Below are 22,632 nucleotides of genomic sequence, written 5' to 3'. Positions count from 1 at the left end.
TTTTGGGGGCCAACCCTGGTCAATATAAATTAGCCTCTAATTTTTCTTTTTTTTTCTCTTTGGTTTACATTGTGATAGTCATGTATATTATATCTTATAGCAGAACATAGAACTAGGTCTCAAATAGTGCAGAGAAGAACCCCTAAAGTGGTCACATTATTTAAAGATGTGCTGCATGGTTTTGTTGGATTGGGACCAGTGACTGGGTCTTACATAATCATAACTTCAAATACTGGAAATTCAAATGCATACAAGCACTTCAGGGGTTTTAATTTTCTTGCTAATCTGGACCTGTTTTTTTTGTTTCCCTCGATCTGTTTATTTTACCTTGCATAAGTAAAGCACCGGCCCTGGAGTCAGGAGTCTCACACACTTAATAATTACCTAGCTGTGTGGCCTTGGGAAAGCCACTTAACCCCATTTGCCTTGCAAAAACCTAAAAAAAAACCAAAAAAAAAAAAAATAAACTTATAAATTGCAACTTTGTTTTTATTCTTTATAAAGGATGGCTCTCTGGGTGGGAGAGAAGGGATATAGTAAAAAATGAAGGTGATGGGGGCAGTTAGGTGGCGCAAGGGATAGAGCACTGGCTCAGGAGTCAGGAAGACCTGAGTTCAAATCCAGCCTCAGACACTTAATAATTACCTGTGTGACCATAGAAAGTCACTTAACCTCATTGCCTTAAATAAAATAAAATTTTAAAAAAATTCAAAGTGAAGTAAAAACAAGATATCAATTAAAAAAAAGAAAGAAACTACCCTAGCCCAGAGCATCCCATTGTCTTCCCTGGCCCACAATGGTCAAACCACTGCCAATGGATATGACAAAAAGTAGAGTAGGGGAGCCTCGTGACCACTCAGCCCCCACCTAGGCTACTTACTGAATGCGGCCGGGCAATCTGGACTGGGTAAGAAATGGCATGGGGAGGGTAGCGGGGTTCTGAAGATCTCCAGGTCTGTGTCACGGGCTGGGCGGATCCAGACATAGTGACAGGAGGCACAGGGACCACTTCTCTGGGTCTCTTGTTCTCTCTCAATCTTGGCCTGGGATCCAAGAAGATCTCTACATCATCCGTGTACCTCCCTGATCACATCGCACCTGTGGGGGACAGGAAAGAGAAGAGGCAAATTGAACAGGATGCTGACCACAGTTCAAACTCTCCCACATCCAAGCCCCCTGCCCCTCACGCAATAAGCTGGTCGAGAGGGAATGATTTAATCCAAATCAGTAAGTCAAGCAACAAGTATTTACTAAGCATCAACTGATAGGCACGGTGCTAGACGCAGGGGTTACAAAAACAAAAACAAAGGAAAAGAAACTGTTCCTACCCTCAAGTAGCTTACAATCTAAGATGGAAAAAAAAAAAGTGGAGTGTCACCAAGCCCTAGACCGTCAAAGGATGCATCTGTCATGAGTGGACATTCTAAGAGTCCCTCCTCTATTACCACTGAGCCCTGTCCATCAACTGGAACTCACCCCATAATCAGATTCTACCAGGATTACCTCCCCCCAAAAAAATTAAGTCATCTCTCTAGAGAAAAGAAAATGCTTGTCCAAGAGTAGGAGGTACAGGAATCAGGGGATGTCTCTTAGCCCTTCTTCCAGTAGTGATGGTCCCACCTCTCCCTCCCTCTCCCCCATTCCCTTCCCCTGTCTACTGCCACCTCCCAACCCAGACATCACCTGATGGTCAGCCTACCATCAGCTCAGGGCCCTCTAGGGTCCAGCCAGGGGCTTCCCAAGGTATCAGGGCAAAGTTCAGCAAGGGCAGCTGAAAGGACTCCTAGCAAATAGTGACAGACAAGTCTGGGAAGCTAACAACCAAAGAATTTATTTCTTCAGAGTTCCTAGACCACGACCTGGAAAAAAGGGTCAGGGGTCAGTCTCTCTGCAAGTCACGTCACTGAGATTAAAAAGTCAAACATTTAAAAGGCAGGAAACTAGACAAGCTGAGAAACTAATGGAGATAAAGTTGTTTGGGTCAAGGTCATCTCCATTTTTTTAGACCTGAGTAACAAGAAGAGCTGTGAATGATAATAATTCACATTTAGATGGTGTTTGAAGGGTTGCAAAGCCCCTTCCCATTTCTGATTCCATTCAATCCTCAGAATACCCTGTTGGATATGTTATTATAAATCCCTGTTTGGAAAATAAGGGAACTGAGGCAGGGAGAGATTGAGGAACTTGCCCATGTGATGCAGGTAATCAGTAGCAGAAGCAAGATTTGAACCCTGGTCTTCCTAACTGCAAAGCCAACTCTCCATCTGCTAAAGCCATGTCTCTTCTCTAACAGTAATCCCAAGCTGTTGAAATTGTTCATTCCCTGAAGGCCTTACTCCAGACTCCTACCCCAAGAAGGAACTTCAAGAGGTCTACGAGCTCTCACCCTCCTCCAAGCCACAGGAAAATGTGGGGAATGGAGATGAGAGGAGTGATGAGAGGGGAAAATGCAATGGAGCAGACCACACACACACACACACACACACACACACACACACACACACGTGCACGTGCACGCATGCGCGGAGCTACTCCTCTACTACTCCTCTACTCACTCCTTCAGAAGGCAACGAAAACCCTAAGTTACACCTGGACATTAAGGAGGTAGGCTTGGAGAATGCATCTTGCTGGGGGCAGAGGCAACATGGGGGAACACAAGCACTGTACTCTGACGTTCAACGGGTGTCTGAGCTGGGGTCCAAGGACCTCCAATGGTCAGAGAGCATCCAAGACACATTACAAACAAGGAAACTGAGGCCCAAGGACACAGGCTGCAGGCAGAGTTCAGGCCCTCCTGCTTATCATGTGTGACTGGGTAAATCACTTCATCCCTTGAGTCACTCATTTCCTTACAAGCATAGCTACAGAAATCCATTTGCCAATAGATTGGAATCTCCGAGGGCAAGTGCTGCTTTGGTTTTTTAGTTTTTTGTTTTTTGTTATCATTCTTGGCAGTGAAATGGCACAGTGAATAGAATGCTGGCCTCAGAGTCAGAAGGATGGGAGTTCGAATCCAGACTCAGACACCTGTCACTTACTAGCTGTGTGACTCTGGGGAAGTCACTTAATCCTGATTTCCTCACATCCAGGGCCATCTCCAGTCGTCCTGATTTATATCAGGCCACTGGACCCAGGTGGCTCTGAAGGAGAAAGTGAGACTGGGGACTCAGTACAGTCCCCCTCACTCAAATCTAATTCATGCGCTTGTCATGACATCACTGACCTGATGTCACAGTCTTCTTTGAAAATGAAGGACAAGGGGCGGCTAGGTGGCGAAGTGGATAGAGCACTGGCCTTGGAGTCAGGAGGACCTGGGTTCAAATCCGGCCTCAGACACTTAATAATTACCTAGCTGTGTGGCCTTGGGCAAGTCATGTAACCCTATTGCCTTGAAAAATCTAAAAAAAAAAAAATGAAGGACAAAACATCATCATCTCAGCATCATCCAGTTTAGAGCAACCATGTAATAAATGCTTTTTTAGACTGGAAAATAGCCAGGGGCTGATCCTGTGAGGTAAATTGATGTAAATTAGTTCTAAAGGCAAGTCAGCAACTTCTCTGAGACTCAGAGTCCTAGATGGGATACCAAGGTGAAAGACCACATAGCAGAACAGGTAACAGCCCAGTCTTCCTGACCCCAGTGTCAGTCCTATGCACTAAACCACATTGCCTCCCCTTTATCCAGAGATATCTCAAAAGGAGAGGAGTCTAAATTACTCCTTCTGTCTCTTAACCAAATAAAAGAAAAGCCCCCCTTAATGGACAGGTTTCCTGGCTCCCAAGCTAGTAGAGACACAGAAGAAAGGTCCAGAGGCTCGACAGGAACAAGGAAGGAGGCCCCTTCCTATGGGAGCAGAGAAATGAGCTCCCTTTCCCCACCTTGGCTTTTCTATCAGTAAAACGAATGGGTTACAAAAGATTTCACTTGGCTCCAGCTCGATGATTATTAAATTTTCAGTGCGAGCTTTTACACTTCAGAAATCAGTGAATGCTACAAATCAAGGCTTGACTCACGGCTCTGAGGATCGTCGAGGCTTAAGAAAATGGTGGAGAAAATACAAATGATGCAGATTCAATTTCAAAGTCTGCCAAGGAACTTTTTCCCCTCCAGAGAACCAAGTACTAAACATTTATCAACACATCCCTGGTTTGCCTCCCACCTCTAACAATATATATTTGACTGAGTCAACACCTAAATATCCCCAAAGAAGCCAGCTTCTGCTCTGCTTCCCATCTGGAGTCAGGAGATACTCTTAGAGTGAGGAGATACTCTTTGACTTCATTCCTGGAAAGAGCATCTTTCCAGGGTTGGAAAAGATGAGAAGTCATCTGATCTACCCCCCTCATTTTCAAAAGAAGGATCCCAAAGCTTAAAGGTCTTGCAATCCATAACACCCTGTCTAGAGGGACACAATTTTTTTCTCCTTTTTTATTTATTAATTTTCCAGTTACACACAAAGATAGTTTTTGAGATTCATCCTTTTGCATATTTTTGAGTTGGGGACACAATTTTCAAACCTAGTGGGAGACTGAGGCTGGAGGAGGCCTGAACTTGGCAACAGGCACCATATTGACCATTAGCTACCAAAACACAGTATCTCAGTGATGAAATCTTTTTCCCAGAGAGGTTAGGGAAATAATAGGATGAGGCTCCAAACTGCCTAATGAAGAGTGAACCAGCTCCAGCTCAGGTCAGATAACAGCAGCTCAAGGCCCCCAAGTCTTGTTCAAGAGTGAAATCTGGGCAAGAGAGGCTACTGCATTTCTAGTCCGAGTGAAAGAGGGAGACTCAGTTTTTTAGGGAAAAAAGGGAGAAAGGAAGGGGGGAAGGAGAAGAAAGGAGGGAAGGAGGGGGAGATCCAGAGGAAAGGCTGATGCTAGAGTACCCAGGAGCAGCCATTCTTGGCCCCACCTAGACAGGGGTAGGGATGGACAACACTAAACCTATACTCTTTCATGGGCTCAACCAACTGGTAAATAATCAATAAGCATTCATCAAGTTCCTATGGGCCAAGCACTGTGCTGAGAAGGCAATCACTAAGTATCTCTTAGGGTCCTATGCCAGGCCCAAGGGATAACAAAGACCAAAACCCCAAACTGAACCACTCGGAGTCTGTTTCAGCATCTGTAAAATGAAGAGGGCCTCTGGGGTCCCTTCAAGTTCTAATTCTTGGATCTTATCTCGGTGGTAAATACTTGAAGGCAGCAACCATGCCCTCCCTTTCTTTTCCCACCCCACCCCACCTTCCCTTCTCCAGGCTGAAAACATCCCAAGTACCTCCAACTAATCTGCCTGGCCAAGATCTATGGAGAACAGTAAGAGCCACATCTGGGCATTTCCTAAACTCTGTCTCCAAAAAATCCAAGGAGTTAGAAAGAAACTTTAAAGGTCATGAGGAAACAAGTCCAAAGAAAGCCAAGGTTCAGAGATGTGGAGATGGAAGAAACCCGAGAGGCAGCTTTGTTTTACAAAGAAGGAAACTGAGGCATATGGCCTCAAGTAACATGGAACAGAGGCAGGATCTGAACAGAAGTGGGTCTGGGGACACCAGTTTCTAGCATCTTCCTTCCCACTGAAATGCCCCAGGTTCTAGCAAAGAAGGGAAGGGGCATGTGGAGGACCCTGCAGTTAGTGGGAATTGCACAAATCCCCCCCCCCCCCCAAGCTTGGAGCTAGCTCCTCTCTCTCTAAAGACACCAGCCTTTCTCCAAGACAAGGGGGCAGTTACACAAGCTTCCAGCCCTGCCCCCCTTCCCCATTATTCCAGAAGGGCTGTGGGCCATTTCGAAATTGTTATTTATGCTATTTAATTTTAAAGTTTCGTAACCCAGGTCAAAAAGAATTAAACCATAACTGTTTCTAACTTCCTTTTCCCCATTGAAATTCCAATGAACAGCCCATCGAAGCCAGGCCCTCCTGTGGTCAGAGGTTCCCTCCAAACCACCTCTGCAAAAACCCCCATCTCTTTTCCCACTGCCTGCTCCAGATCCGGCCGCCCCGAGGTGCCTCACTCGTTCCAAACTGGCAGCGGTTCCATCCCAGGCCTCCACATGGGAAAACGCCAGAGCCACGGCCGAGGTTCCCAGAAGGAAAGAATGGACAGAGTCTCCCCCACCTGCCATGAGTAAAGGGCCCCCATCCTGGGCTTGGCCCTCTTTCAAGAGGCCCCCATGGCAGAACTCCAGATCCCTTGTGGCCCCACAGGCTGCGAGGCTTAATAGTCTCACAGATGTGCTCATTAATAAACTCCATTTCCTTCTCTAACCGAAGCAATATTTAGCAAGACGTTTGTTAAGACCTCGTTTTGTCTTCTTACTGGTGTGGTTTGGACTTAGGAGAACAGAGGGGAATGTCAGTTATGTTTTAGGAGGTGGGGGCTGGGAATTAAAAAACTCATGCGTGATCTTATTAACTGCTTAAGCTTTGCTCAAACTTTGATGGAAAGACTAGAGGCAGCCCAATATGGCAGGCAGGGCCTTGGAGGTGCACTCAGGAAAGGTCTGACACCAAGCAAGTTGCTTCACAGGTGAGGGTTTGGAACTCAATGACCACAGGGTGCCTTCAGGTTCCAAATAACAACAATGCCAACAACAACAGCGATAATGATAATGATAATAACCAAAACATGACAATAACACTGCGCCATGATGGATGACACTCCATTCTGTTTCAGTACCTATGTGGAACGGGGAAGCATGGGGAGGCATCAGGAACACTATTATTTATTACCTTAATTCAATGAGAAGTAATAGGAACAATAATACTTACATAGCACCTACCATGTCCAGGCAATGAGCTAAGTAGGTGCTTTATAATTATTATCTTACTTGACCCTCACAACAACCCGGTGAGGAAGGGGCTATTACTATCTCCATTTAAAGATAAGGAAAAGAAGGCAGGAAGAGGGTAAAATGACTTGACTAGTAAGAGTCTGGGGCTGAATCTGAACTCGGGTCTTCCTAACTCTAGGTCTGGTTTTCTATCCACTAGGCCAGACAAATAGCAGATAAAAATCTCTTTCCCTGCAGAATCTCATCTGAGCCTCACAACAAGCTTGTGAGGAAGGTGAATGAATAAATGCATACAGAGCTATTAAGGTATGGATGAAGGAAGTGAGGCTCCCAGAAATGAAGTGGAGAGACTGTCAGCAAGAACAGGTTGGAAACATGCTTCGGCACCTCCCCATCCTGGTGACATTGGGCAGTCACTCCTCCAAGGCCTCAGTTTCCTCTCTGGTCCAATGATTTCTCCCAGATTCTCCCAATTGCTTGTTTCATTTCTCATCCCTAGAGGTCAGCATGCATCACTCTCTTGATTCTGATTTTCAAAACAGGATAAAATAGACAGAAAAGGGCCGGCACGGAAGCAGCAGGTTGACAAAAGCATCTTCCTTAATTGGCTGGAGATTGTCCCCATTCTGTAGCCTCTGCAGAGGCTGAAGAGAGGCATTCCAAGGCAGGTCAGTGGGGAGGAGCCATAGCCAAGATCTTCCACCATATATCCACCCCCAGGAGGCTTCCTCCAGGCTACTTCAGATGTGATAACCATTATTATTATTACTTAAGGACCCAGGAAGCAGAAGTCTACATCTCAGCACCCCCTCCTTGGAAATTGAGGTTGGTGGGGAGAAAGGGAGTCCACCCATATTGACTGCACTTGAACCCATGTCTTTGGCCTGATTTGGAATCTAGAGTTATCATCATTTTACCCTTGATGGTCAAGGGAGAGCTCTGGGGGCCCCCAGGTTACAGTCTCCTCACCTGTAAAGTGAAGAAGGTGGACTAGACAAGAGACAGAGCCCAGTCCTGCCGGCCTGGCCAGAGAAAGTCAGGGTTTCCTCCAGGCCAGTTTGGGTCTGGGAGGGAAACTGAGGCACCAAAGCTCAGCCCAAGAAGAGGAGGCAAAAAAGAAATACCATCCCCCAAGGCTGCCCCACCACCCCAGGTTAGGTCACACTGTTGATTAAAGGAATTTAAGTAATAATAAACTAATTCATAGCGGATGGGAATGAAGGGGTCACCCAGGCCAAATATACTCATTTTTCAGATGAGAAGGCTGATGCCAAAGAGTGCCCATCACATGCCACTCTCTGCCAGACACTAGACTTGGCCCTGGGCAGATGAAGACCACAAAAAAAATAACAATTTCTACTCTTCAGAAGCTTCCATTCTACTCACAAATATAGAAGCAATTATGTCTTATGGTGGAAGGCACTAGGAGTTGGGGGAGAGGTCAAGAAGGGCTCTGAAAAGGGGGTGCTTAGGCTGAGTGTTGAAGGAAGTTTGCAATTCTAGGAGGCAGAAGTGAAGAGGTTCCTGGGGCAAAGGCCTGGAGGTGGGAAAAAGGAGCACCAGGAGGATTAACCTCTCCCCTGAGCCCCAGCCCCACATCACCAACTGGAGACCTTGAAAGTATCTCTGACAACACCTTGTCTTTCCTTCCCAGTCCCCTTCTGGACTGGCCTCATTTCTCCCTGGCTCCCAGGCTCCTCACTCACCTCTCTCACCTGGATTACTGCAATGGTCTCAAGCCCCTCCTCACTGCACTGCCCCCCACAGCCTGGGTTTTGTCTGGAGTCAGGTCTGGCGATGTCACGCTCAATAAACAACCAGTGGCTCCCTTATAAAGTCCTTTTGGGTTTAAAGGGCTTCCTGTCCCAATTTTTCCTTCACTCTGTCCCCCAGCCCCTGCACACTCTTCAATTCCCCCAAACAGGCCCACTGCCCATCCAGGCCCATGAGCCTGTCATCTCCCCTGCCCCAGATGCTTAGGCTGAGCTCTGACCTTCCCCAGCATCCCCTGAATCCTCTCACACCCCACTTCCTACAGGGCCTCCTGGTCTCCCCAGCCTCCAGTGTCTACTCTGGATCTTCCATAAATGGACCTATTTATACACCTGTCTATCTCCCACCCAGCTACCTGCTGATATTAGAATGGAAGCCCCCAACCTCTATCTGGGTTTGATGCTATTTTCTGGGTGAATGAAATGGGTTTACTCGGGAGAGCAGGAAGGGCAGGGAGGCCAGCGCATGAGAGACCTCGGGGGGGGGGGGGGTCCCAAAGACATTTCATAGATGAGAGTAACAGGGGAGAGATTCCAGCCCCTAAGTCCAGCATTTGACCCCCCTATGGCCTTCTCCAGACAACTCCTATGTCTCCTCACCCCCAAAAGGGCTGATAAATGCTCTGGTGGGAAAAGCACAGGCTCTGGGTTTGAATCCCACAGACTTCCTTACCAGTATGGCCTTAAAAGTCATATCCCACCCAAAGCATGGGTTCAGTCCCCTAGAAAATGGTGGTTTGGGACTAGCCGGTCTCTTCCTGTCCTAAATCTAGACTCTGTCCTAGGCTTCTTCCCCTTCAGCCCTCCCCATCCTGGCGAGGAAACTCAGAGGAGACCAAACAGCATGGAGGGAAGTCTCTGCCTGCCTCTCGGCTGAAATCATCTCTACTATTATTCCATCTTCCCGAGGATCTCCAATCAGACATTTACTGGAGTTCCCTAGGGAGACAACCCCCCACCCAGGGGCAGAGTTCATGCTCACCTTCACATATCCCTACTGGCGAAGGGACCCTCCCCAGCTCCAGGAAGCTCTAAAATGCCGGCAGGCCACCACCTCCTGGAGCTCGCCAAACGCAGGAAATCACAGCTCCAATCAATAACGAGACGCCCAGGCCCGGTTCTCCCAGCCCCGGCTCCCACAACCCCTCCCTCCAGCCATCAGAGCCTTCCCACATCAATGACAAGGTGGGGGGCAGCAACTCCAGGCTAGCTTTCAGGAGGCAGAATGACTGCAGGCCTGGAATTTTCTTAAAGAGGAGGAAATATCACATGTGTGTATTCACACACACACACACACACACTTTCATACACAAACACGCACACACGCTCTCACACCACATTCACACACACAGCCACACATTCATTTTCACACACACACACGCAGTCATACACACTCACATACACACATTCACACACTCTCATGCACACCCACACATACATTCACACATTCTCACAAACATACACACACCCTCAAACACACACGTGACCCTACCTAAATCTGGGTTCAGAAGAAACCTTTGAGCAGGGGCCAAGTGTCCCGAGTCCCGCACCAAGCGCATGATGCCATGATAATGGAGCTGTCTTCACCAACACGAGCCTAAAATTTTCTTGTACTCAGCGGTGACAGTGCTCCTTGCATATGGCTAGGCAGGCTTCTGAATTAATAACCAGACTGTCAGAGATAAGCCCCGAGCGGCCCTCTGAGCACTCACGTGCACGCCAACGAGGCCCGGGAATTCCTTGAAGAGTTTCCCTAAGCCAGGTGAGAACTGCATTCTGGAGTGGAATCACTCCAGTGAGCGCAGGACGGTCACCCCCGGCACACCCTTTAGAGACCCAGGAACTCGGGGACCCAGGTGCGGTTCGTCTCCCAGAGGCTCCACGCCGAGCCGGGGCCCCTGCCACCACCCCCCAATCTGCCCCCTCTGCCCAGGCTCTTCCTCCCTGGAGGCTGGGCTCAGAGACTGCCTCCTCCCAGAGGCCTCTCCTGATTTCAGCCGCTGCTAGGAGCCTCTAATGAGCTTCAAAACAGAAAACCTAAATCTGAATCGATCCTCTTCCCACTTACCCCCAGAACACAAGGTTTTTGCTTCAGCCTTGCCCACACCCTGCAACTCAACTCTTGGATTTGGGGTTCAAAAGCCACAAACCCATTCTAGGCTCTGATGCTCACTCCCCCATGGCCATGAGCAAGGACCTTCCACGTGAGCAGAGGACTGGGAACCAGAGGGGACCTCAAAAATGAGCTGTGGGAGCCCTCACTGGACTGAGGAGGAAATCTGCCCTCCCTGGGCCTCACCTTTCTGCACCTGGAAAAGGGGAGGACTGGCAGCTCAGTTCAAAGGTTCCCCCACCACCATTAGTTTACAGCGCTAGGGCCTACCCTCAATGTCTGGGGCATGCAAATGGGGTCTCCCTCAGCAAGTCTCCAGTGCTGGTCTCGGGGGTCAGGAGGACCCAGGTTCCAATTCTCTGCCAGATGATTGCTGGCTGTATGATCCCTAGTCTCAATTTTCTTTTATCTGAAGTAGGGGCAATAATATCAAAGGAAATGTTCTGCAAATCCTATCGGGCTCTATGGGAGGATGAGAGTGACAATGATGAGATGGCATTGAAATATCTGGAGAAGTGCCAAGGGACTGGGTCCTGGCATTAACCTGGATTCAGAGGTCCCCTCATCTGAAAAAAGGGAGAGGTGAGATTTCCCCTTCAGCTCTAACTCTGGGATTCTGTGGTTCCCAATTGAAGGAATATTGTGCTGAAGACCTTATAAATGGAGTAATCAATGCCCCCCCCACTGCTCTTCTCCCACCCCCCTCCCCACACACTTTCTGTGGTTTGAAAATCCTGCTTTTTGCTTCGTAGGTATATTTGAGGCAGAGCCCACTTGTCACCACACTGCAGAAGAAGCCCATTAAGAGTAATAACGCCCATTTGCACAGATTTATACAGATGCTTCAAGATTTACAAGGCCATTTCTCTCAGCAAAACCTCAGGGGGTGGTGAGAATCCCCCTCTGACAGATGAGGAGACACGCTGTGCCAGGTGGGACATACACAATGCAAGGAGCAGAGCCAGGCTCCACCCCAGGACAGCTCACTCCACCACTAGACCCCTTAGGGGAGAAGGCTGGGCAGGATTAAGGTGAGAGCCGGGCTCCAGTCATTCACTCAACAGGCCCCACTGAAGTGGGGCAAAAGAAACATCAATTCTAAGCAAATCTGTTAGACTTCCTGGGCCTCGGTTTCCCCTTCTGTAAAGTAATGGGGTTGGGATGGATGCTCTCTCAGGTCCCTCCGCACTTCTCTTCTGAGAACCTCAAGGAGAAATCCAGGTGGTTAAGCAAGGCCAAGACCCACAGGGCTTACCTAGCAAAGCCCAGTCCTCCCTCCCTTGGGTGAAGGCTCAAGTTTCCAACCTCAGGTGTCCCAGTTCTCCATCTGCCCTGAGCAAGGAGCAAGGGCCACTTCCCCTCTGACTGCCCCTGGCCTGTGCTGGGCTCTCCCTGGCCCCAGGACCCCTCCCCTACCCCCCATCCCTGCTCTCCCCCTCCTCCCAGCCCCTCACAGGGACCATTCCTCAAGCTGGAAATTTCCAGGAGAAAGTCATCAGCTGCAGGGTATCGGCTCTGGTCATCTGTCTCCATCTTGGCTCATCCAATTTCAACACAGACAGGGAACACGAGACGCGTGGCTTTGGGCAATGGTCCAGGCTAGGCCAGCATGGAAAACGACTCAGAGAACCTCACTGAGGGAAAACGCACAGCCCTCCTGTCTGCTGTGGGTCTGGCTTGAAAGCAGTCAAATCCCGGCCCCCTTCCCCTAGGACAACACTGGGAGACAGACGGCAGGGAAGCCCTTCCTCTCCTATTCCCAGGAAAGGTCCTTCCACACCTCCCCATGGAAGGCAGGCAGCCTGCTACTGGCCCGGGCTACTATCCTTCAAGAGCCAAGCGTATATTAAGCCCCTTTTATATGCGAAGCAGAGTGCTGAGTGCTAGGGACACAGAGGCAGAAGGCACTCCTGGCCTCAATGAGCTCACGCTCTAATGATTCTGTAAATGGAGGAAAGGCACTGGGGGGGGGGGTCCCAGAGCCAACCCAGCAGAAGGAGGGAAAAGGGCCAGTAGTCCCAGCTCCCCCAATTCATGGCTGTGTGACCTTGGAGAAATCTCTTGCGTTCTCTAAACATTCACTTTCTGTGAAATGGGGATAAGATTACTGATCTGCCACTGAAACTTCTTTCATTGGCTGTGGCCATCCATGGAAGCTAAAGAGAGCATCGTCTGTCTTGGTAGGTATCCCGGCGCCCAACCCCGTGACTGGCATGTAGGAAGGCTTAATAGACGCTTTCTCGAGAAGGAAATGGCAAAGCACTCCAAGGTCTCTGCCAAGAAAACCCCAAATGGGGTCACCAGGAGTCGGACACGACTGAACAACAACAAAATGCCTTTTCATTCCTTCATTCAGGGCACTGTCTACCTCAGAGGCACACTGTGAGAAGAACAAACCTGTGCAGTGTGCTTCCAACCTGACATGCCCCCCCCCCAGACACCAGGGCAGCTGAATTGGGTTTCATCTCTCTCTCTTGCCCAATTTTCTGCCCACCCAAGGGGGCCCATCTGGGGAGACAGAGGAAGCCTAGAAGAACTGAATACACTGGGAGGCTCAGTGGGCTAAAACCTGATGTTAATGAAATCTTTTCTCAGAGTAGCAATAGAGAGGAATGTGGAGATCACACAGTCCAACTTTCCTCCAATGGGGGCAGGGGTGACAGAAACACTATACCTATGATCTTATTAATATAGTGGAATTCCACTGAGGACACTCACTCCAATATAAATTAGTATCTCTCCTGCCATTTAAAATGGGGGGGGGGTACAAAACAATGGGGTTAAGTGACTTGCCCAAGTTCACACAGCTAGGTAATCCAGGGCTAGTGCTCGATCCACTGCACACCTGGCTGCCCTAACTTAGAATTTGAGAAAGCTGACTGGGGACACCAACAGGCTCCAAGACCCAATCCCAAAGCCTGCATGGGTCAGAGGTAAGACTGAACCCAGGCTCGTGTGATTTAGTATTTAGGGAATACAAGCATTAAGTAACATGAAGGTCATACACTGCTCCATGGCCACAGCCTCACCCAAATCCTTCCCATCTCCTGGTGATGCGGCCCTACCAGCCATTTGACCTTAATTCCTTAACCTGAGGACCTCAGGGCCTCATCTGCAGAATAAGGGACATGGAGGAGATGAACTCTAAAGTGTCTACCAGCTCTAAATCTATAACCAGGTGAACTCTCCTCCCCAGGTGATGTAGGACAAACTCATGGGGAAACCTTTCAGCAGTCTGTGCCCATGAGGGTGAGAGTGGCAATCAGGCCCACTGTGGGGCAAGGGACAGATAGTACCAGTCTCCAAAACCTAATTCCTTTTCTCTGAGTCAAAGCCCTAGTGCAGAGCCACCCAACAAATCACTTCATGCCAACCAAACAGCCACAGTTAGAAATGGAGGTTCTTCCAAGCCAGTGAGCTGCGTCACCAATCTAGGTTCTGTCCAAGGTTCTCTCCTGTCTCTGAGTCATGCCCAGATCTGATTTCTTATGGACTTAGCAGGCCTCCATCTCTAGCCTTCCAGTCAATGGGGGTCTGGGAAATCCAGACTGAGAAAATGACCCATGCCATTCCCTTCACTTAGCAGAACTCAGCTCTCTCCAAAGACAAGAGGAGAGACCCTCTCCAGAACCACCTCCTCTTAAGAGAGCTGCTCCTGGGGATCAGAAGGGACACTCTCACTTCAGGTCACAAAGGACCCTGAATATACTGTCCTGCCCCCCCACTTCAATGATCATCTTCATTAGAATATAAATCCCCTGAGGGCAGAAAAGGTCTGCCTCAGAGTAAACATTTAATAAATGGCTTTGTACTCATTCATCCCGGAAAGCAATCTGAACCTTGATATTGTCTCACATTTCTTCTTCAGGGTAACAAAGTACTTTCACAAGAACAGCCTCTTTGGGGCTGCTATCTTCTACCTTGGAGAAGTCCCTTCCCCTCTTTCCTCATCTATGATATGAGAACGGTAGACTGGACAGTCTCTTTGGTCTCTCCCAGTTACAAATGGATGATTCCTAGCTCCTAATGCTCCCATTTTGTGGATGAGGAAACTGAGGCCCAGAGAGGTCAAATTACTTGTCCATAGCCACATAGTTAAAGACCAAAAAGACCAAGTGTCACGGAATTTCAAAGCTTGGATGGGGCCTCAAACCCATACTCCACATATGAAACCTTCAACATACAGCAATGGCAACAAGAGATCAACCGGTCTTCACGTGCTTAAGAAAAGGACTCTAATTGTGGGGAGAGGGTCCCTGTATTAAGCTTAAAACTGCCACTAGTTCTGCTCTCCTTGGCCGAGCAGAACAAGCCCAATTCCTACTTGACAGGCCTTCAAATATGGCAGCAGGACTTCCTTAGGCATTGAATGGGAGGAGGAGTGGGTTAGCCTGCTAGCACTGCTTTTCCAATCACCTGCTATACTGTCAGATTAGGACATGGTGATGGTGGTGGTGGTGGTGATAGTAAAAGCTTCATGGAGAATATCTGAGGTTTCCAGTGGCCTCCAAATTCAACACAAGTCAACAGTGTGGATCCTCCAGCTAAGAAGGTTGAGACAAACACAGTTTGCACTAAGAGAAAGTAGTGCCAAGAACTAGGGTAACCTGACAAGAAACTCGGGTACCACATCCTCATCAGATCATGCCTAGAAGATGGGGCTCAATGGGGTGTATGACCTTTTGGGAAGGACAGGGATCAGTCAGAGTTATCTGGAGGAAAGTATTTGGAAGGGGAAGAGTTTCCTATTAAGGATGCCCTAAAAAATCCATGGCTGCTCAGCCTGGAGGAGAAACAGCTTAGGAGGCATATAGCCAATGTCATCAAGCCTTGACAGAACTGTCCTGTGGAAGAGGATTCATCTGGCATGCTTGGCCCCAGAGCGTAGTACTGGGAGTCATGAGGGAGCAGCTGCAGAGGAGCCAATATAGGTTCTGTTTTATGAAGAGCTTGCTCCCCAGGACAACTGGCCAAAAGGGAGGTGGGCTGGCCCCCACTGGAGGACACAGGGAGGATGCTTGGCTCAATCTCTCAAGCCATCCCTACCCCGCTGAAGGTGAATAACAAGATGGGCCTCTTGTAACTTTTCAGAGATGAGAGGGCAGAAGAGACCCTAAATGATCTCCCACTGTCCTGCCCACGGAGGAAAACACTACTCTTCCCTACAATCACCTGACCTATAACTAATAATTAATGTCCTCTACATACAGTCATGACAAGACACATCCAATATAAACCACAAGCCTTACACCCCATTTTCATGGCCACCATCTCAAATGAAGTAATTATTGCAAGGTGTTATGCAAACCTTCAAGAACTAAATAAATATCTGTCATTGTTATCATCATCATCATCACCTTTTTAATCCTTGCAACCATCTCCAAGAAAGGAGGGCAAAGTAGTATCCCTATTTGACAAATGAAGAAAACTGAAGTCCTAGGGCCATCTTATAAAGAGGCACAGAGCCCAGACCACTAATTCAGAGTTCTGTCAACCTCACAGGCAGGGCTGGGAAAAGCAGAGGGGGTAATTATCCAGTGTGCCACCAGTGAGAAGAAAAATAAATACCACCCAAACTTCCTACGCTGGTGAATGAAGGGGAGAGCCAGTGCAAGAACTCCAGAGTACAAGGTCCCCCTCCTGAGGGGTACAGTTGCCACCTCTGTGGAAGGCCAAGCTCCTGCACAATGTCGTCCAGGACCTCTATGGCCCATATCCTGGTAAAAGTTTTGATTCACACTAGTTACCAGGTTACCCTTCACCTAAGACACAAATACTGATTATTTCTATCCTGAAGACACACCTTGGATTATAAAGATGAAGCCTCTCTTTAGTGCCCTTCCACCCCCACCTTTCCTTAGTTCCCTGGCCTAAAGGGCCTGCAGAAGCACATAGTCATCGTTGGCATTGTCGTCATCATCATCATCATCATTCTTCTTCTTTCAGGGCAAGTCAGGGAAGTCTTCCCAGAGGCGGAAGAGGCAGGAAGAGTTTTGTTTCAGAACTTAGAGCAGCCAGGAGAGAAGGTGTGAGTGTGTGCGAATCAGATAAAGTGTCTGCCTGTCAGGACCAAGGATTCCATTCTTTTTCTTACTCTCCTTCCCGGAGGCAGCATCCTGCTCCGAGCTCCCCAGCTCAGGACAGAGCCACCAGACTGCCCAGAGCTGGAACAACTAACCATGAAAGCCTCCCTCCCCACACTGGGAGGGAAGGAGGCAGCCCAACATAAAAAGGACCCAGATCACAAGGATGGATGCTGCCTGCAGCCACCTGAGAGCCAGGTGCCAAAGCCTCGAGGGCCCGATTGGTGCACAAGGTCTATCTCTCTGATGTCTCCGGTATGTCAGTGCCAAGGCCTCGGCCCCCAGAGAGGACTTTGGGAAACAAATTACCCAGGTCACCCAAGACCAGAGCTCTGACTCTATATCCCGAGGACAAAAACCCTGGTGCCTCTGGAGGATGAGGGAGCCCAAGGAATGGCTGGGGGAGACACTCCCATCTTATCTCAGCGGCTGCCTCTGTTCCAGACCCTGTCTTAGCCTTTCTCAGGAGCCCTGGGGAGCTTTACATTCTAAGGATTCTTTTTACTTTGTGACTGACTGCTGGGAAATGTGAACAATTCACTCTGGAGGGAAAGGAGAAGGGAATCTCTCTCCCTCACCTCTGTCTGCCTCTCTCTCTCTCTCTCTCTCTCTCTCTCTCTCTCTCTCTCTCTCTCTCTCACACACACACACACACACACACACACACACACACACACACACACACACACACACACACATTCCTCTTCTATATTTGGGGGGGGGGGTTAGATTAGTACTCACTTCCTAGGGTTAGGGTATGGACCACATCAGATAACAGATTCACCCTTTGCCACTCTTACAGAACCCCTAAGGGGAGCTGTTCCTCCCATAAAGTCCAACCAAACTGCAGGGAAGGCAGGTTTTCTTCCTGTGGCAGACTGAATCCCATCAGCCCTGTTCTAGAAAACAGGAAAGAATCTCTTCATCTCAGGGCCCTGTGTGGCCAATCCTTCTCCAAAGGATGTTGCTGCTTTTCCCCTGGTTTTTATCTAAATGAAAACAGTGGTGAGGCAAGGATGAGATCCTCTAATTATAGCATGAGGGGACTGGTCAAGACCCCTCCAAAAGTCCCTCCTTTAATCTACAATATTCTTCTGGCCCTTTCCTTCCGTGATGTGAGGGAAGTAAAATTCTCCAGAACTCGGTTTCCTCAGCTGTAAAAACCACCCGGCTCAGGGCTCACCCTCTCACCTACCCAGCCCCTTCCTCTCCCACCCCCCAGTTCCTAGTGGAAGACATGAGTCCTACAGATTAGTCTAATCCTGAAACAGGACACTATGTTCTTACAGAGCTCCAACCTCACTCATCTGACCTGACGTCTTCCCAACCTCCCTACAGACATCCCAGAAGAATTTAATTATCAGCGTGCATGGATGGAAAAAGACAGAGGACTTCCATGCAGTACTGATTTGAGCAGAAGGCCCACAGCCAGGCCATGCTGCCCCATTTCTCCGTTTCAGTGACAGCCCTCAGCCCACTAAGGCAGAGGTTTCCTTGGGCAAGTCGCATCATGGTTTTCCATGATTAAGAGGACCGGATGAGACAAGCTGGGGACAACTTCCACCTCTAAATCTTTGAGTCTGTAAGCTTTCCAGCTTAGGATAGTCATGAAGAAAGGAAGATTGAGCCTACAGCATCCACACCCCACCTCCCCCAGAGAGCTGTGGGAGGATCATCTCTTCCTTGGCTAAGCTTCTAACTATGTATTATAGTTTATGATGTATTATGATTATTCCCCTCTATCCAAAGAGAGTCACACCAAACCAATCCAATTCAACAAACACTTGCCTGGGCACTGTGCCAGCTTCTGGGAATATGAAGGCAGAAATAAAAGTCTCTGCCCTCATCGGGCTAACATTCTATGAAGTGTTTGATAAAGTATGTATGCAGACAAGTAAATAGAAGATAATCCAAGGAGAGAGCAAGCCAGAGGGCCATAGAAGCCAGATACCACAGTTCCTGTCTTGATTTATTGTTCTCCACTGACAAGTCTTTAGAAAGCAACTGGAAAGAAAGGATGATAATGCAGATCAAACTTAAAATTTCTTCTTCTTTTCTTTTTTGGAGAGTTGGTTGTTTATTGGGAGGTTTTTTCCCCAGTTTGGGGGGACAATGAGATTAAGTGACTAGCCCAAGGTCACCCAGCAATCATCAAGTGTCTGAAGCCCATTCACTGGGCCACCTAGCAGTTGCAGAGCTGGTGGTCAGTATTTACTCACCAGCCCCTGGAGAGAACTTAGAGAAATCCATCCATCCACCAGCCTTTATCATGAGATAGGAATATAAAGGCAAAGAATGAAAGTCATTCCTGTCCTCAGGGAGCTTCCATTCTCCTAGCTAGAGGACGGCTCACTCCAGAGGGAAGAGGATCTCTCCGGCTTGTCAAAGGTCATCTCTGGACAGTTCCACTTTGACCCCTCCTGGCTTCCTCCCATTAGGAGTCCAGCCCCAAACAGAACCAGAGATGCCAGGCACAAAATCATGGGGGGGGGTTGTTTGCTCCCCATCTAACTGGCACATTTGTGTTCACTGAACTGTGGCCAGACCTGCCGGCGCAGTGTTCTCTCCAATCACAGCTGGCTCTCTTCAAAATTATTTAGTCCAAAAAAAAAAAAAAGAGAGAGAGAGAGAGGAAGAGAAGAGAAAGAAAGAAAAGAAAGATCACATGAGAGAAGGCAGGCCCCTTCCTGCCGCTGGCAGCCCGGCTGAGAGACTTCTGCAGGAGGAAGCTTTACAAGTCCCTTCTCCTGGGCATTTTACAAACATTCGACTTGATTTTCCCCTGGTTCTCCACCATTAAGTTACGAGCTCCCCAGGAGGAACATGTTTTCCATTAGACACTGCTCCTCCATCTGGCCTTTAAAACAGCAATTTTCTCTGCAGAATGTAGGAGGAAAAAAAAAAAGACTTGGCCCTGGGCTAGGGGCAGGCAAAGGAGAGGAAGGCTGGGAGTAAGGCAGAGGGAGGGTGGGACCCAAAGGCTGAGGGGGAGCCCCCCCTGATTCTGCCAGGAAAAGTCTCTATCAAAGCTGCTGCCCTCCAGGCTGAGCCCCATTTCTCCCTCCACCACCATCCCATACAAGATGACGCTGAAACAGCTTGCCAGTCTTGGCAACTGGAGATGCCTGGTTCAGAGAATCATTGGTTTGGACCTAGAAGCCCCCCCACTGTGGGACAGCTGAGAAAACTTACCTCATAACCCAGAATGCTACCCACTAGGCCACCAAGTCTGCGCAGACTCACACAAGTCTAAGAACTTTCCATCCATAACATGAGAAAGTTGGACTAGATGAATTTGAGGTCCCTTCCAACTCCAGTTTGAGCACAATCTCATGTGACAATGGGCCTTGGTCTCCTCATCCATAACATCTCAGAGGAGGTCCCTGGATGGAGGTGATCAGACGCCCCCCCCCAACCCTATAGCAGCCCAACTTTCCACTAGGACAACCATCGGACAGCTATTCCTAACAGCCAGCACCCAATCTAACCAGGCAGAACCACCTGCTGGTCACTTAGTGAGGGTGACCCCCTGCTGATGCCAACTTTGAACGATGAAGGGGCCGGTCAAGGTGGCCTCTGGAAGGTCTGGCCCCCCTCCAAATCCCTGGATGACTCCACAGACCTCTCTGAAAGCAGAATCACACTCGCCTTGGGGTCTCCCTTAAAGGGCTGCTATGAAGCCCCTGCCATCTACCCCACGAATCTCCTGGTGGTACGTGAGGGTGAAGGTTGCCTGGCTTCCCTCTCTGAATCTGGCGGGCATCTAGGGCTTCATCAATGCATCATCATGATCATTACTGACTAGTTAGAATCCTGCTCCTCCCCTACAGGACCTTACATAATGGAAAGAACTCCTTGGAGTCAGAGGGCCCAGGTTTGAATCCTGTCATTTACTATCCAAACCATTTTACTCTTCGAACTCCATTTCACTCTTCTGTGAAAACTGGTATAGGAAGGGAGGAAGATTACTGGGAAAAGGAAGGGAGGGAGCTAGATAACACTCCTCTGGTTTAGGAGATCTGCCCGGGAGGGCCTGAGACTTCAGCATTGCTCAAATGCCTTTGGGCCTCAGTTTCTTCATCTGTAAAATCAGGGAAGATTGGATTACACTGGCACTGAGGAATTCTGCCAGCTCTATCTAGGACCTTAAAATATGTTTTTTAGGTCTGGGAATATAGAAAGAAGAATTTGTTTGAATTCCTAGCCATTTCTCAACAGCAAAAACATCTGGTAGAGGGATCAACAGCTGGGTGAGCAATGGGAGGAAGCCCATTTTCCTCGCTCAGCTCCCTCCTACTCCACAGCCACGCACACAGAGATTGCCGTTTGCCTCCTGTCTCCCTGCAAATATTTTTGTCCCCAAAGGATTTCTTGGCTTGTGGATCTGGGCAGGGGGAAGGCCACCCATCCTGGCTGGCAGAGGCTAAGGCCAGCCTCTTCTCAAATTTGTGAGCTAAGGGGGAAATGTATTTGTTACAGATTTCAGCTGGGGGCAAAAAACACATGGGGTTTGGGACAAAAACATCCCAGGCCAGATTGCTCCATGCCTTCCCTCCCAAGGGAGGGTTCCCTGAATCAGCCCCCTCCCAACATCTTCTATTGACTCATCTGCCAGGAATCCCAGGTCTCCCAAGTGAACAGGCCTTTAAGGGGGCTCGCATCCCCTCCCTCACCCATTAGATAGGTAGGGTTTCCTCCCCACAGAATGAATCACAGCATCATCATTTCTCTGAGGGCGGGGCTCCCCAACCAGGGCCTCTTACCTGGGAGCTTAAAACACAGGATCCCAAGATCACAGAATGGGGGTGGGGGAAGCTCCCCGAGACTGTCTGGTCCCCCTCTCAGTCTGCAGGTGCAGAAACCCAAGTGAGGCTGAAGGCAGGCTCTGGTTTTATTTTGGTTTCAGACCTCAGGACCCGGCCCATAGGAAAAACTTAATGGCCAGTTCATCTCCATAAAAGTTTTCTTGAGTTTCTCCAAAATTCATCTCATAGAAGCTCAGCCCAGTCTACATCTCACATTACACTCAGGGGCTTGGGGTGGAAATGTTTAGGCAAAGCCAACTCTGTATAGATGAAATCTCTTCCCTCTTTCTCCCCCTCCTTCACATCAGGACTCTGGAACTTCAAGAATATATATATATGTATGTGTGCGGGGGTGAGCTGGGTAGAACACCAGCCCTGAAGGCAGCAGGTTCTGGGTTCAAATTCACTTTCAGACAGTTGATACTTGTGAGCTGTGTAACCCTGGGCAAGTCACTTAACCCGACTGCCTTGCCAAAGAAAACAAAACCAACACACACATACACACACACACACACACACACCGGGTCCTGCCACTTGGCTCCCCATCTCTCCAACACTTCTTTGGATCTTCTTTTGTCTCTTGGGTTCTCTCCTCGGCTACCTCCAGCCAAGGCATGGCTTCCCACTGTCTTGGTCCCTGTCCCACAGATCTGACCCTCTCACTCAATGAACAATCACATACATCTTTTCCAGATGAAAAGCCAAGACAAATAAGAAAGCGTTATCCCGTCTGGCTTCAAGGAAGCAAGGCCTAAGAGGGGTTCAGAATCAGGGGTGGGTTTCTGGCTCTATTCCCCATGTCACCTCTGACCCGCCCCTGCCCAGTCTGCAAAATGAGTGGGTCAGGCCAGAGAGGTTAACTCTTATTTAACCATCGTGTGATATGAGCTTCTCCAGAATGGGGTCTGGGGACATTTTATTGGAAATGACTCAGACGTTTTTCCTTCTTCAGTATGTAAAGAAAAACAAACTACAGTATAGGAAATACTTTGTTTTCATAAGAACAAACCAGTCTAATTTCTGCTATATGTAATTTTATTTTACTCAGGGGAGTAAAGAAGAAGGGA

The 22,632-nt window shown here is 48.7% G+C and overlaps 1 protein-coding gene across 11 annotated transcripts in view; it reads right to left on the bottom strand.

Moving 5' to 3' along the window:
* NCOR2 (nuclear receptor corepressor 2) overlaps positions 1 to 22,632 on the bottom strand; it is a 302,271-nt gene that overhangs the window by 216,045 nt on the left and 63,594 nt on the right. For all 11 annotated transcript variants that reach the window (XM_074205397.1, XM_074205400.1, XM_074205399.1 and 8 more), the window contains exon 2: positions 881 to 1,098. In XM_074205397.1, the coding sequence (XP_074061498.1) occupies positions 881 to 985 (105 nt within the window). In that variant the 5' untranslated portion in view covers positions 986 to 1,098. The remainder of the gene's footprint in view (positions 1 to 880; positions 1,099 to 22,632) is intronic.

Source organism: Macrotis lagotis, chromosome X (genome assembly GCF_037893015.1).
Source record: "Macrotis lagotis isolate mMagLag1 chromosome X, bilby.v1.9.chrom.fasta, whole genome shotgun sequence".
Classification (NCBI taxonomy): domain Eukaryota; kingdom Metazoa; phylum Chordata; class Mammalia; order Peramelemorphia; family Peramelidae; genus Macrotis; species Macrotis lagotis.
This window is presented reverse-complemented; position numbering and strand designations above follow the sequence as displayed.